The 15333-nt window shown below is 45.9% G+C and overlaps 1 protein-coding gene across 4 annotated transcripts; it reads right to left on the reverse strand.

The window, feature by feature from the left end:
- Positions 1–1350: 1350 nt before the first annotated feature.
- On the reverse strand, positions 1351–14285 carry FUT10 (fucosyltransferase 10). Of its 4 annotated transcripts, none has more exons than XM_054178369.1 (6): positions 14175–14204; positions 12719–12805; positions 11977–12180; positions 8556–8841; positions 3420–4255; positions 1351–1694 (listed from the first exon to the last, which is right to left on the reverse strand). In XM_054178369.1, the coding sequence occupies exons 3-6, from the start codon at positions 12055–12057 to the stop codon at positions 1470–1472; spliced, it is 1428 nt and encodes a 475-aa protein (XP_054034344.1). In that variant the 5' UTR covers positions 12058–12180; positions 12719–12805; positions 14175–14204; the 3' UTR covers positions 1351–1469. The 4 variants fall into 4 exon arrangements, with proteins under 4 accessions (XP_054034344.1, XP_054034342.1, XP_009907063.2 ...); XM_054178367.1 differs by having other exon boundaries at positions 11977–12183; XM_009908761.2 differs by lacking the exon at positions 12719–12805 and having other exon boundaries at positions 14175–14285.
- Positions 14286–15333: the final 1048 nt, after the last annotated feature.

Here is a 15333-nt window from a genome sequence, read left to right on the forward strand (position 1 = left end):
CAGCAGGCTTGTCTGTCTTAATCAAAAGGAAGCACATGCTTATAGAAACAATGACCTATAGAGCTTGTGGCTGCAAATCTGCTTTTTCTTATGCTAGACTTAAAAGTAATAAAAATTTCACCATTTATTTGGTGAAGAAATTTCTAGTGAGGGAACTTTTCCAAGGTAAGTACATTTTGCAGCTGAATTTCTTGGTGTAAACACTATTCACATCCTTCCTCACCCATTCATGTAACAGCCTGATGCTTGACAGTAATTCTGAAATAGCTTGCTACAAGGAACAACTGCATGGAAATTATCAGACAGGTGAAAATCTGCCTTTCTAGCAATGCAAAGGACTCATCATTTGCTACACAGTAACTCCATAGTAGCCACATTCACCTGTGTCATCATACATGGGCACGCGAACGAATGAGCCTTCTGTGGACGGCTCCACTTAGCTAATGTCATTTTGCAGATCCTGTGGAAGTTGACTCCTCCACAGGTCAAGGTTGGAAAAACTTGGGAATAAAACCATGATATTCTGTGTACCAGGCAAAGGTGTGGTTTTTCCTTTGTCAAAGCAATTGGGCTGGGGGTGAGGTCCTGTGTTAAAACAAGGAAGCTACTTGTCTAGTTCTCCTTGTACTAAATGAAGACTTTTCAGCAGCAGTGGACTCTCAGTTTTATCCTTGCCCTCCCAAGCCTTTTCAATTTACCCCATGCCTGTCATCACAAAGGCAAGAAGGTAAGTCAGATCAAGGCCAGCCCATTCTCCGGGAAGTGGAGCTATTAATGTGCTTTGTTTATTTTTAGCCAAAGATGGTGGGTAAATCTGAGCCAGCACGTTTTTCATTCAATCTGTCCCTGGACACTAGCAGATGGTGCTTCCTTGTGCCAAGCAATAATGCACTTTATATTGGCACTCAGTGTCAGGACACAAAGCTCACCAGGCCCCTCCTAAATCTGCTGATGCCAGGAAAATCGACAATGAACAGGAACAGAGTCCCAGGTTTTCCTCTAACTTCAAAGCAGCACAGAAGTTGTACCACTGCAGTGGTGTCAGCTGCTCTCCAGATCATGGCTATCAATGCTGCAAACGAGGGTCCTGGACTGGGGCAAAAGGGTTCCTAAGGCTAAGAACACAGGTATGTACCTAAACATGGAGGGAGAATCACCTGCTTCATAAGAATTAGCTGTGTGACTAAAAGCGGGTTTTGAGAACCTTGACAACTTGTGCCTTAATGCTCAAACATCTGAGCTATTTACAATATACATTAAATATAAATATATATGTATGTATACACATTATCTGGAAGGGAGATTCTATTGTTTAGCACTCCTTAGTACTGGTTGAGTACTAAATACATTACATTCAGTCTTACAGATCTACTTTCTATGGATACCAATCCTACATATGATAAGGTCATCTAGAAAAGAAAATTCCACAGACTTCTCTGAGGACCTTAATCTTATTTACAGGTCATTGTTTATTCCTTGAATACAAGAGTCCAAAACTCTTGAGCTGTAAAATTCCTATTCCTTTCCACCAGGTGCCTCAGTGCCCAGGCTTCTCTCTTGGACTGCTTGAAGCTTGGTATCCACATCTCTTGGAGAGAAGTCCAGCCAGAATTTGAAGATGAGAACCAAAACGTCTCTGGTTGGGGGCAGCTCAGATGGTTAACCTGAGCACTCCATCTTCGGGGCAGCCATCCCTGACAATGTAGAGAAATAAAAAATTATTCAAGGACTCTGGTAGACAAAGAAGAAAAGTGCTATGCCATTAGTAAACTACTAAAGAATGTCAATGAGATTTTCCTTCCCAGTACAGGCTCTAGCCATGTCCCTGTGAATGTCAGAGGGGAAGCTCTTCCTAAAGTGGCCTGGACAAAACCAGTCATACTGACAAGAGCCTGAATCTCAGATCTGGCTGCAAATGGGCAGCACCAGCCCACCCAAATCTAAATTCTAAGGCAAGGAGTCCTATTTTCACAAGGATCTTCTGTTTTCATCTTAAATATGTACATAGCTAATGAGCTTTTTTTTTTTTTTAAAGGAAAATAACCAAACCATGAATCTGGCCAGGATAACAAACTAGTCTTCATAACCTTCTTGATTAAAGAGCCACAAAAAACACATATAAAGAATACCTATATTTAACCTACTCTATACCTTTCCGTGGTTGTAACCCTAACTCAAAGAAAAGGTATCTGTCTGGATTTGCAACAGATTCAAACGAGAAAGCCTGGTTAAATGTAATGCTTAGCAGTCTGCATTCTCATTCACTTCAGCTCACCTTAGTAACTCCAATTGCTCTTCACCTCCCTTCTACTAGCTGACTACCTAGTGTACTGCTCAGACTGTGACCAGCTAAAATACAGACTAATGGATAGAAGACAGATGTAGGACTCTAAAGCCATTGACCAGTTCCATTACTAGACAAAAAAAAAGAGAGATTTTTTTTCAACTCATGTTGAGAACTGAACATGTGGAGAGTTTAAAAAACAACTACTGACCCTTGGTATGTGAACCTGAAAACCCTGAAGGAACGTGGCAATTAAAATGAGTATTCATCAACTCAAAAATACATGTGGTGAGAGATTTTAGCTTCAGTTTAATTCCAAGCACCAGCCAAATCCAACACAGCTAGTTGTCTAGCTGGAGACTGTACAGCTCATATGGCCTTCGAAGTGGTGTCGTGGCTGGCACCCTTGCAAGACTCCTGGGCCCTCAGTGCTAGGCTTCCTGCTATGACAGCTATTTCCAGCTAGTCTTTATCAGCATAACTTAAAGGCAACAGGTCCAGGAACAGGTTCAATTCCTCTCACAAACACAAAACCTGCCTTAAACATTGATGGTTCAATCTTCAGTCATCAAATATGGCCAGAGACAATGGTATGTGGTTGCCATAGGTTTGAATGTACACCCATGTGCAGAACAAGTCATAGAGTGAAATCAGAAAAGACATCCAGTGATCATCTAGTTCAGTTCCCTCTTCCAAACAGGTCTAGTCATATCTAATTGTCTAGGGTAGCCTTGAGTTGAACATGTTTAAGAAACATGCTCAAGGACAGAGATCTCATAACCTCTCTGGGCAGTATGTTTCCAAACTTTCCAGGTCATCTAACACCAAGTCAGCAAGTTAGGTTCCTTTCTGATAAAAAAGTTCTTCTTGAATAATTCAAGCCTTCTGCTGAAACGATCACCAGCTCAACAGTTAGTATGCATGAGCTCAAGCACCTCAGCAATATGAGGAACACATGCTCTGACCACGCACGCACACCTTTTATCAGCACCTTTTGGCATGAAGATGAACGATCCTATGGCATTGCCATACTAGTGGTTGTAAGCTGTGCAGAAATCTGGTAACCAAACTGTCTGGGACAAATCTGACCCTACTGCCATTTTAAAGCCTCTCTGAGACACAAAGTCACATGTACCTTTTCTTTCCTTCTGATGTTTTCCCACACTCTATTACACACCATGCACTCAAAGGCATCAATGTAATTGTCCTGGGTGATATCTTTCACTCCCCACTTGCGTTCCTTCATCGCTGTCAGCAGCCTTGGGTTGGAAATGTCCCCTTTCAGTTTCCATTGCAGGTAAGACTCATATTCTCGATCGTTTGTATCCAGTCTTTTGATATAGTGGGCTAGCTCCCGAGGGTGTGAAAAACTGGACACTAAGATTGCACTCTTATTACTAGGAAGCCATTCTACAACACTGGGAGACCCAAAGTACACTGGTACCACACCCAGCTTCAGGGGCCGCCAGAGTTTTTCAGTGATGTAATCTTCACAGATAGCATTTTCAAAAGCAAGAATGAACTTGTATTGTGCCAGTATTTTATAGAAGTTCCCATTATCCATAGCAGTTGGATTTCTGAGATGCTGAGGAAGGTCTCTGTTATGCAGACATTCCCCATAAGAGTCTACTTCTATATGGCACATCAGCTCACGTACATAGCTGTCCCGATCTGAAGGAGGGTTGCAGTCAGACTGTACATATGCAAGTGGTGCAAGCCTCTTCCTCAGGCTGTTCTTCGTCTGCAGTGGGATCATGTACCTCAATGACTTCAGGATCTCTACACTCTCAAGGTACTGAGTGGTCAGTGGTAAGTGAGAATGTCGACTAAAAGTTGCAGTGTGGTTGAATAAGGTGATGGTTGATTCATGGAAGAGTTTGTAGTTGTTTTTTGGTGACTCTTCATGGAAAAGGGCCCAATCATGATAATCTTCACGAGGGAGGGGTAGGCTGTCTATACCAAAATCAGTACCTAGACAAAAACAAATCATGTATAGTCTTTATATACCATGAAACACTACGATGACACAGAAGCCTACTTTCAATTTAGCATCAGCCCCACAACCACTGCATTTATGACATTATAAGGCAGTATTACAAAGGCAGAGTATTGTTGGACAGATAAAACTGATATTGGTAGCAGAAGAATTTGAAGAATGTGTATCAGTCATTAGTATTAGAAAGGGTTTCCTTTCAGCCCATATTAATTAGGATTAGTTTCAAATCCTCAGTAGGAATTTTATATTTTAATGCACTGAAATGAGACTAATAAGATGCTTAATAACCCCCAGGTTCTGTAAACAGGCAAATAACAGATAGTATTGCCTCTATCTATGATGTAAGGGAAATGGTTACTGCAGGGCTCAATTAGGTTCAATTGGCAAAATAACAAGTAGGATGCTAAAATATCAGACAGGGTTAAAGAGAAAAAGTGTAAGAATGACACTGAGTCTTGGAAATACATTGTACTCCAGAAACCAATTTACTTAATCAAAGACAGAATTAAGAAGTGAAGTATCACAGCTGCCTACCAGACACATAAAGTAGCTTCCGGCAGAAGACGGCTCCTCAAAGTAATACCAACAGCAGAAGAACCAAGCCTAAAGCCTAAAACCAGACCACTGAAGCTGCTTGTGCCTCCCTGCAAGGACAGAGAGCCTCCAGAAAAACTTAGGAAAGCTGTGGTTGAAACTTTTGGACAAACCTAGAAGCCTTTTCTCAAAGGCTGGTCTCTGCAAAACTGAACTACAAATGTCAGCTGGTGAATCTGACCTATGCTTTCCCTTCAGTATCACTGTAGTACACTCATATCACTAGTCTTACTGTAAATCAAATATGAACCTGATGAATCTTTGTCAAGATACTTCCACACTCTCTTACAACTGTATGTGTTTCTTACTTAACTACAAGCCTTGAATATGCAAAACTTCTAAACTCTATTGTCAAGCTGGTTTAGAAAACAACACAAATACCTTCTCTTTGGAGAAGTTCAAGGTGACCTGCTTAGTGGATGAAGGAAAGGCTGTGGATGTTGTTTATTTGAACTTCAGTAAAGCATTTGACACTGTCTCTCCACTTTCTCCTGGAGAAACTGGCTACTCATGACTTGGACAGGTGAACTCTTTGCCAGGTCAAAAACTGGCTGGATGGCTCGGCTCAAAGAGTGATGGTGAACAGAGTAAAATCCTGTTGGCAGCCAGTCAGAAGTGGTGTTCTTCAGGGTTCAATTTTAGGGCCAGTCGTTTACTGTCTTTATCAATGATCTGCAAATGACATCAAATTGGGTGGGAGCGTTGATGTGCTGGTGGGTGGGACAGCTCTGCAAAGAGATCTGGACAGGCTGGCTCAATGAGCCAAGGTCAGTTGTATGAGGTTCAACAAGGCCAAGTGCTAGGTCCTGCACTTCGGTCACAGCCCCATGCAATGCTACAGGCTTGGGGCAGAGTGGCTGGAAAGGGATGGATGGAGGAATCTGGAAACTACAGGCCAGTCAGCCTGACTTCAGTACCATGGAAAGTGATGGAACAGATTATCCTGGAGGCAATAACTGCACACCTGAAGGATGGCCAAGGGCTCAGGTCCAGACAACATGGATTTAGGAAGGGCAGGTCCTGCCTCTCCAACCTGATCTCCTATGATCAGGTGACCCATCTGGTGGATGTGGGGAGGCCTGTGGATGTGGTATGCCTGGACTTCAGCAAGGCCTTTGACACTGTCCCCCACAGTAAACTGCTGGCTAACCTGTCAGCTCGTGGCTTGGACAGCAACACTCTGTGCTGGGTTAGGAACTGGCTGGAGGGCCGAGCCCAGAGAGTGGTGGTGAATGGTGCCACATCCAGCTGGCGGCCAGTCACCAGTGGTGTCCCCCAGGGATCAGTGCTGGGCCCCATCCTCTTTAACATCTTCATTGATGATCTGGATGAGGGGGTTGAGTCAGTCATCAGCAAGTTTGCAGATGACACCAAGTTAGGAACAGATGTTGGTCAGTTAGAGGGTAGAAAGGCTCTGCAGGGGGACCTCGACCGACTGGACAGATGGGCAGAGTCCAATGGGATGGCATTTAACAAGTCCAAGTGCCAGGTGCTGCACTCTGGCCACAACAACTCCATGCAGAGCTACAAGCTGAGGTCAGAGTGGCTGGAGAGCTCCCAAAAAGAGACGGACCTGGGGGTGCTGACTGACAGCCGCCTAAACATGAGCCAGCAGTGTGCCCAGGTGGCCAAGAGGGCCAATGGCATCCTGGCCTAGATCAAGAATAGTGTGGCCAGCAGGAGCAGGGAGGTCATTGTGCCCCTGTACTCTGCATTGGTTAGGCCACACCTTGAGTACTGTGTCCAGTTCTGGGCCCCTCGGTTTAAGAAGGACATTGAGACTCTTGAACGTGTCCAGAGAAGGGCAATGAGGCTGGGGAGAGGCCTTGAGCACAAGCCCTATGAGGAGAGGCTGAGGGAGCTGGGATTGTTTAGCCTGGAGAAGAGAAGGATCAGGGGTGACCTCATTGCCCTCTACCACTACCTGAAGGGTGGTTGTAGCCAGGAAGGGGTTGGTCTCTTCTCCCAGGCAACCAGCACCAGAACAAGGGGACACAGTCTCAAGCTGCGACAGGGGAGGTTTAGACTCGAGGTGAGGAGAAAGTTCTTCACTGAGAGTTGTTCGCCATTGGAATGTGCTGTGGTGGAGTCACCGTCCCTGGAGGTTTTCAAGAGGAGATTGGACGTGAGGTCTACCGAGACAGGTTGGACTTGATGATCCTTGGGGTCTCTTCCAACCTCAGCTGCCCAGCAGAGAAAGACCTGTGAGTGTTGACCAGCAGCATACTCAGGTGGCCAAGAAGGCCAACAGCATCCTGACCTGTATGAGGAACAGTGTGGCCAGCAGGAGTAGGGAAGTGATCATGCCTCTGTATTCAGCCCTGATGAGGCCACACCTTGAATACTGTGTTCTGTTTTAGGCAACTCACTACAAGAAGACATTTTGCTGCTGAAGCATGTCCAGAGAATCGCAAAAAAGCTGGTTGAAAGGTCTAGAGAACAGGACTTACGAGAAGTGTCTGAGATCACTTACTGTTTTTCAAAAACAAGTAACATGTTTGCCAGCATCATAGCCAGCATCACTAGAAAAAGATAAATACGAGTCTTTTGCCCAGTATGAATAACCTTTCAAAAATAAGTAAATAAACTATGCCTACAAGCATGCTAAAAATTAACAGTAGTACTTCTTCTAATGCTGAACCAGACTATTAGAATTACTATCAGAGACCAAAACTAATCATACAGCTCTTGAGTGATGCAAAGCCAGTTTTTCTTGTCTTTAATTGGTCAACTTCTCATTCTTTTGCTGTTGCTACTTTGCTTTCATGCTTGACCACTGTATTATCAACTGATGAAGCTGACCTACTTGGAGTTCTGAAGAAATAAATTGAGTTGTTTTGTTTCACTGTTAACCAAGCTAAACGCTCTTCTTTTCTGTATTTCACCTGTACTGTGACTGACTGAACAAAATTCAGGACTCTTGTTTTATAGTTTTCTTTCCAGACAAAGGAGCTGAACGTACCAATCACAGAAAAGCATTTGGCTTCATTTTTTCCACCTAAAATGCATTTTCTCTCTGGAAAGCAACTGCATGGGGGAAAAGAACAAAATTAACAAAAGAAGGCCTAAATTTTAAAAGGCATCTTTTGTGGTTTTCAGACTCACTTTACAGTACAAATAGTGGGAAGTTTTTGAGGCAGCACAGTTAAACCAGGTCAGAATATTGCACTAGCTTCTCCTCCCTGTGCAGAATCAATAGGATTCTTTCACTACTTTCAATTTACAGTCTGCTAAGCAATCTCTCAGCACGAGGCCAGGAAGTTGCACAGTTACCAAAGGGGGCATTATTTTAAGACAAAAGACTTGCACAACTGCAACAAAGGCCTTGTAGAACCTCTGTTATGGGCTGACAAGCTAGAAGACTAGAAAAAGCTGCCTTGATCCCAGGCTGTCTTTTTGGACTTGGCAACCACAGGAAATTTTTTTTTCTCCCAAAACCAGGGAGCATTTGACTGGAAAGCAGCATGAGACAAGGCAATAGTCAACCCACAGACAGACACAGTCACTTTTCAGAGTACTTTTAGCAAGAAGTTGCATCACTGGAAAAGCACCAGGGAAAGTTCAGCACAATAAGCTGCATGTAAGGTTCTGCTCTCAATGAGTGTCACCTAGAATGTAGAAATAGAATAGAAAGCTGGGCAGGAGGGTAACTTACTCCATTAAAAAGAAACAGATCCTTACCATAGAAGAGAAATGCTCTTGTCATCTGATTGTGCTGGTAAGTCTTGTTGACAGTAAAGAAGCAAACATCCTCTCCACACTGACCCAATCTTCCTGTCTCTCCAGTCAGGGGAGACCACCAGAGCAGGATGGGATAGTGATTTACATCAGATTCTGTCTTGAGGATGCTGTGAATTTCCTGCTTCTTAAACTGAAAAGCTTGTCTCTCCACAGGCTCTAATAGGCCACTCTGTAAGCTGGAGATTACAGCCACCTTATTCTCTGAATTGCCCAGTTCTGTGATAACCTTCAGGGAAATAAACATACACATCATTGTGCATCACTGACATTAGCTAGGACATCTGCTTGGCAGAGTTTAAGCATCAGGCACTAAGTCTGCATGTTAAGTTTCTATCAAGCAAAGTCAATGCATTTCACTGACTGAAGCCACTGTGCTTACATCAAAACAGCAAAAGCTTTAATTTGTATTTGTAACAAGGAGGCAGGAAAAACATTTCTGTACTGAGATACGGCCATATCACATATGATTTAATACCATAACATCTGCTTTCTCTCTGAAAAAAAGCACAAGACAGAAAACAGCCCTTTAGCATCCATGTTTCTTCTGGAAATGAGTTGCAGCAAAAAAACCCCACCACATAAAAACTTCATGCCTTTGTATGGCCACCTGTATTCATTCCTGTTAATTTTTAAACCACTGTCTGAATAAATCAAGTGCAGAGATGTCTGAAAGAAAATGCAGCTACAACTTCATGGCTAGATAGAGGAGAAAAATCACATCTATCTGTAGAGAAAGACATACCAATATCACTGACAGATATGAAACCCAAAAGGAACCCTAGAAACTTTCAACCCATAGGAAAAGCCTTTAACACTTCTCACCATGTGACAGGAGTGCCCAGAAAATCTTGGGGATTTCTGATGTTTATGAAGCCATCACCCTCTTCCACAGGTAGTATCTGCCACAAGTATCCAAGGACAGAGAATTCTGCTGAGTGAAGTGCCAGCAGGTATTGTCACAGGATACATAGCTCCTGCTCTTAACTTTTGTGGGGCAAGACCTTCCTGCTACCATGCTTTTTGTGTGTGGACCTTCACAGGCAGTGCATAATGGCACCCCAGAACAACTGCAAGAGTGACGGGGGAACTCCAATCCACCAGACAGGTTTGGCCACAGCACTTGTCTCATGGCTCTGAAGGAGAGTTACTGGAAAGCAGGAGATATAACTGCAGCAAAATAACTAAATCTAGAACTACCTCATGTCCAAGTTTCTCCAAGAACAAGCTTCTTATTTGCTTCCAAATTTTGCCGTGACAGAATTTAAGAAGTCTCTGAACTTTTACAAAACTTCTAGCAGCAACCTCTGAACTCCTCGGGGTTGATAAATCCAGGACAGCTCATGTGCTACAGCAGCCCCTGCACCAGGGCATCACATATCACTATGCGGTGAAGAATCCCATGACTTCCTAACACTGCTTGTAGTCTAAGGCAGCCACATCATCTTTGGATACTTTAATAAGGGGAGCAGGACTGAAAGTGATCGCTACATGTGAGTGACTTCCTTGAAGAAATAGCCTTGAGAATAGCCTTTAAGTCAAGACTAATGGCCAGGTTTCCATCGTGGCCAACATGACGCCCATCCACAAGAAGGGCCAGATGGAGGAACCAGGGAATTACAGATCTGTCAGCCTGACCTCAGTGCCAGGGAAAATTATGGAGCAAATCATCTTGGAGGGCAATCACTGTGCATCTGAAGGATGGCCAAGGGATCAGGCCCAGCCAACATGGATTTAGGAAGGGTAGGTCCTGCCTGACCAACCTGATCTCCTTCTATGGTCAGGTGACCCATCTGGTGGATGTGGGGAGGCCTGTGGATGTGGTCTACCTGGACTTCAGCAAGGCCTTTGACACCCTCCCCCACAGCAAACTCCTGGCCAAGCTGTCAGCCCGTGGTGTGGACATCAACACTCTGTGCTGCGGTTGGAACCAGCTGGAGGGCCGAGCCCAGAGACTGGTGGTGAATGCTGCCACATCCAGCTGGTGGCCAGTCACTAGTGGCGTCCCCCAGGGATCAGTGCTGGGCCCCATCCTGTTCCGTACCTTTACTGATGATCTGGATGAGGGGATTGAGTCAGTCATCAGTAAATTTGCAGATGACACCAAGTTGGGAGCAGGTGTTGATCTGTTAGAGGGCAGAAGGGCTCTGCAGAGGGACCTTGACAGGCTGGACAGATGGGCAGAGTCCAACATGATGGCATTCAACAAGTCCAAGTGCCAGGTGCTGCACTTTGGCCATAACAACTCCATGCAGAGCTACAGGCTGGGGTCAGAGTGGCTGGAGAGCTGCCAAACAGAAAGGGACCTGGGGGTACTGACTGACAGCTGGCTGAACATGAGCCAGCAGTATGCCCAGGTGGCCAAGAAGGCCAATGGCATCCTGGCCTAGATCAAGAATAGTGTGGCCAGCAGGAGCAGGGAAGTCAAATCTGCCCCTGCACTCAGCACTGCTTAGGCCACACCTTGAGTACTGTGTCCAGTTCTGGGCCCCTCAATTTAAGAATGACATTGAGACTCTTGAATGTGTCCAGAGAAGGGCAATGAGGCTGGGGAGATGCCTTGAGCACAAGCCCTATAAGGAGAGGCTAAAGGAGCTGGGATTGTTTAGCCTGGAGAAGAGGAGGCTCAGGGGAGACCTTATTGCTGTCTACAACTACCTGGGAGGTTGTAGCCAGGAAGGGGTTGGTCTCTTCTCCCAGGCAATCAGCACCAGAACAAGAGGACACAGTCTCACACTGTACCAGGGGAAGTTTAGGCTCAAGGTGAGGAGAAAGTTCTTCACAGAGAGAGTTGTTAGCCATTGGAATGGGCTGCCCAGGGAGGTGGTGGAGTCACCATCCCTGGAGGTGTTCAAAAAGGAATTGGACGTGGCATTTGAAGCCATGGTTTAGTTAGTCATGAGGTCTTGAGTGACAGGTTGGACTTGATGATCTTTGAGGTCTTTTCCAACCTTATTGATTCTATGATTCTATGATTACTTACTGATGTAGTCAGATTTCCCTGGTCTGACTGTCACATTAGTATGGATCAGGTCCAGTCTTGCCTCCCCATCCACTGAGTTCAAACACAGGAACAGAGGAGACAGTCCTGGATGGAGACAATGCAACATGGCATGCTATGGTACACCACTCCTTAGAAACTACTCCAGGAGCCAAGTTGATAAGCAAGAAAGTTGCTCCCTGGGTGTCACACTTGGAGTCAGGCATTGCCACCGTGCCAATATTGCTGACAGAATTTCTTTGAACACTCCTCTTAATGCACAGAATTGTATAGACTGTGTCTGTCACCTTCAGAACTCTCCCATCCACCACAATTGTGTCCTACTTTGAGATCAGTCTCATGCATCCACCCTTGCCCCTGTACCTGGAGTGTCACCATCAGGAAAAAGACAGCTGCAAAGCAGAAGCAAGATGCCCACATTTTCTTCCTCCTCATCCTAATCATGCTGCACTGTAAGGCCCACGAGAGCAGTTAATGACAGGCACCAGGAAGGCAAATTTGTCTAAAGACTTCAGCCTTTGCTGTAGGGCTTTCCCACGCCATTCTTACTCTTCTCCATGATGAGCACTGCTGAAAAGGAATACAGCATCAATAAGAGTGCTCCTCAAGCTCAGCACTTACCTTCATGTCTTCCCATAGCTCTCTGTAGGTGTCAGATCCACATTTTGAGTGAGGAATCCAGAAAGCACCCTGCATGAAACAGCACTTTCATGCACAGCCCCAGGCATCTACTGTCACTCTGGTCACCCTGGACTTGGTCATTCTCTTATCCATACAGTCAGCATAGAGACACTGATGGGCCTGGCTCAATCCTGTTTGAGGAAGGGATGTCATTTTTTTTATTTCCAGCTACCAAACTGTGCTGCTCTTCAGTAGATTCACTAAAATGTGAGTAACGAAAGACTCTCCTTGCCTGGGCAGGCCTTAAAAAGGCTCCTGAAAGAAGTATACAACTATCTCACCTTGGGACTAACTACATGGCACAACATACAGCACACACACAAACTCTTGCTACACTTAAACATGTGACTTTAACAATTTTCCTTTTCCCTGTAGTCTATATGTATGCTGGTCTGCCTCTCCTCAAAACAGCTATTGCCCTTACCTGATGGGGTTTTTTAGCTTTCAGAGTCCTACTGTTTTGCTGCACTCTGGATGTGTGAAAATCTCAATTCCTGAGTTCCAGCTTCATCTGAAACAAAACCAAAACCAAACCAAACCAACAAACAAACAAACAAAAAAACCCACCACCAAACACACCACACCCACACAACAGGTGGAAGATAAGAGTGAACCTCTCCAGGCAGAGAAGTTTGGAAAGATTCTGAAAGCTCCTAAAGCAGAAACATAGACACAAATATTTAATAAATTGCTATTTTACAACCTGTCTCTTTCAGAGAGGTGCCTCCTGTAATTTAAACTGGTTTCCTATGGAAAGAAGGTGTATGTGACTGTATTGTCTCTATGTGCATAAACCTGATAGCTTTTCCTCCATACTAATCCCATAAAAAATTCAAAAAACCTGACAAAGAGGGGTAGATCAAAATAAAAAATACTGCCTGCCATTAGTACCACCTCTGTGGCACTGGCAGCCAGAGGAAAAAAAATATGTAATTCTGTTTCCACTACCATATGCGTACATTCCTTTCCATCAAACATCAGAAAAGCCTCTTTAGCAAAACCTCGCACATAACCATGCTGTGTGAGTTCTGTTCTGCACAGCAGAGCTGCTTTTGAAGGTTTTGTGTAGGCACGGAAGGGCACAGCTGCCAGCTGAGCGCTTTTCAAATCATGTAGGATCTTTTATAAACCCTTTTCCTCATCTTTGCCTCCCACAGTACAGCTAAATGGGGCACCAGAAGGGGAAAGGGCTCAATTCTGCTCACAACTGTGCTGAGGAAGATCTACTCAGGGCACCCCTTGAAGAATAAATGTATTTTTAATACTACACATCCTGTGCAAAGCAAAAACTAAGACGCTGATGACGCTGAATGTTCCCCCACCCTCTGCCCCAGTGAGAAAGTAGTAATCTTTCCAGTTTTAGCTATTCTTCTAGAGCGGGCACTGCCACTGTACCAGTTGCCCCAGGGTACTGCACTGACTCATGACTTCATTATTGCATTTGCAATGCCCAACAGTCGGTACTTTCACCCATCGGTGTGGTGCGGAGCGGGTCATATTCGGAATGGGCAACAGCAGGCTCTGTCCTCTCCCAACTCCTCAGGCAAAAATGAACTTGCAGCGCTCCCCTGCCCCGGTCAGGCCGAGCGGAGGCCATGAAGATTTAAGGAAAGAAGGATACATCACCACCCACGGCTGTCCTACGGTAGGAGTAGCTCCCTGCAAATCCTAACAAACTTCCCACACGAACGCCTCTCCTTCCAGCCTTGCCTCGCTGCATTTCTCCAGCATCAGCATCACAGCCGGGGCTGTGTCTGCCCCTCACCTGCCCCCTTCGCGAGCCTCAACCCGTCCCGCAGCCCCAGCGGGGCCGCAGTCCCAGCCCTACTCCGTACGCGTGGATCGGGCATCCTCCGGCGGCCGCTCGCCACTATACTCACCCCGAGAAAGTCTCTTCTGCTTCATCACCGTTGCCCGCTGTGATCGGATTTGAGGGGCTTTGGTGGGGGAGTTTGGGTATTTTACTTTCACTTTGTACACCGACTCGGTGAACGGGGGGGGGGGCGGGTGCTGGACGACGGCAGCTTGGGACCCCGCGGCGGGGCGGAGTCGCCTGCCGCCTCCAGTCGCCTTGCCTCCGCCTACCGCGGTGCTGGCGGAGGTGGCGTGAGTGTCAGCGCCATTTGCAGTCCCCAAGGCCCCCAAGAGGAAAGGCAGGGGGCTAACTGGCCTAAGAGCACCATCACATCCATCCCGCTCGACTGCTCTTCCTGCAAGTTCCTCACTAGAAGACTTCACACACGCACGCGCACACACTCACAAAAAATCACGAACACCGCAGCGTGTCCATGTCACTAATTTCTGTAGCTATTGGCACAGGCGGGCTGTTAGTAGTAGTATTGTTTTGCAACCGTGCTGTTATTTCAGTCCGTGCTGTCTCGACCAGGTCTTTGACCGCAGCAAACCAGAGGGCTGTCAGAAAAAGCAGCGCACCACGGGAAACAGCAGCCTCGCAGCGCGGCAGCGCCGACCGCGGACGCTCAGGGGCCGCGCCCGCGCCCCCGTCCCCACGGCGAAGTGCTGCGGCAGCGTCCCGCCGCAGGCCCCGCCTTACCCCCGGAGTGGGCCCTGCAGAACCGCGTGTAGCTCTGTCTGCCAGCTCCACGATTCCAGAGCCTGCGCCTCCCTTTTCCCAGTTTTTGGCGTTTGTTGTTTGTAGTGAAAGATACTTGGTCTGAAGGGCCGCCTTGGCTAGCTCAGGACAGATCCCGCATTTATCCACCCAATGAACAGGCATGAACCACACACGTTCATAATTTATAAGTCTATCTCATATAGACCTATTTGCATTAACACAGAGATGTCCAATACCCACCCACTTCAAGTGTATTTGTATTTATATGCAAACACTGGGAAATGCTGTCTCTGCTGCTTCTAAACAAGATACGGCAGGCAGAGAATGTGCAAGGGGGTCATCTCTTGTAAGAGCAGACACAGGAGAATCCCAGAAGTGTCAGAAGTGTAAGGTAAAATTCTCTCGATTTAGAAGCTCCTGTTCACAATGGAGACAGAGGAGTTTAGTAAAACTTTACTTGAATT

Source organism: Dryobates pubescens, chromosome Z (assembly GCF_014839835.1).
Source record: "Dryobates pubescens isolate bDryPub1 chromosome Z, bDryPub1.pri, whole genome shotgun sequence".
Classification (NCBI taxonomy): Eukaryota; Metazoa; Chordata; class Aves; order Piciformes; family Picidae; genus Dryobates; species Dryobates pubescens.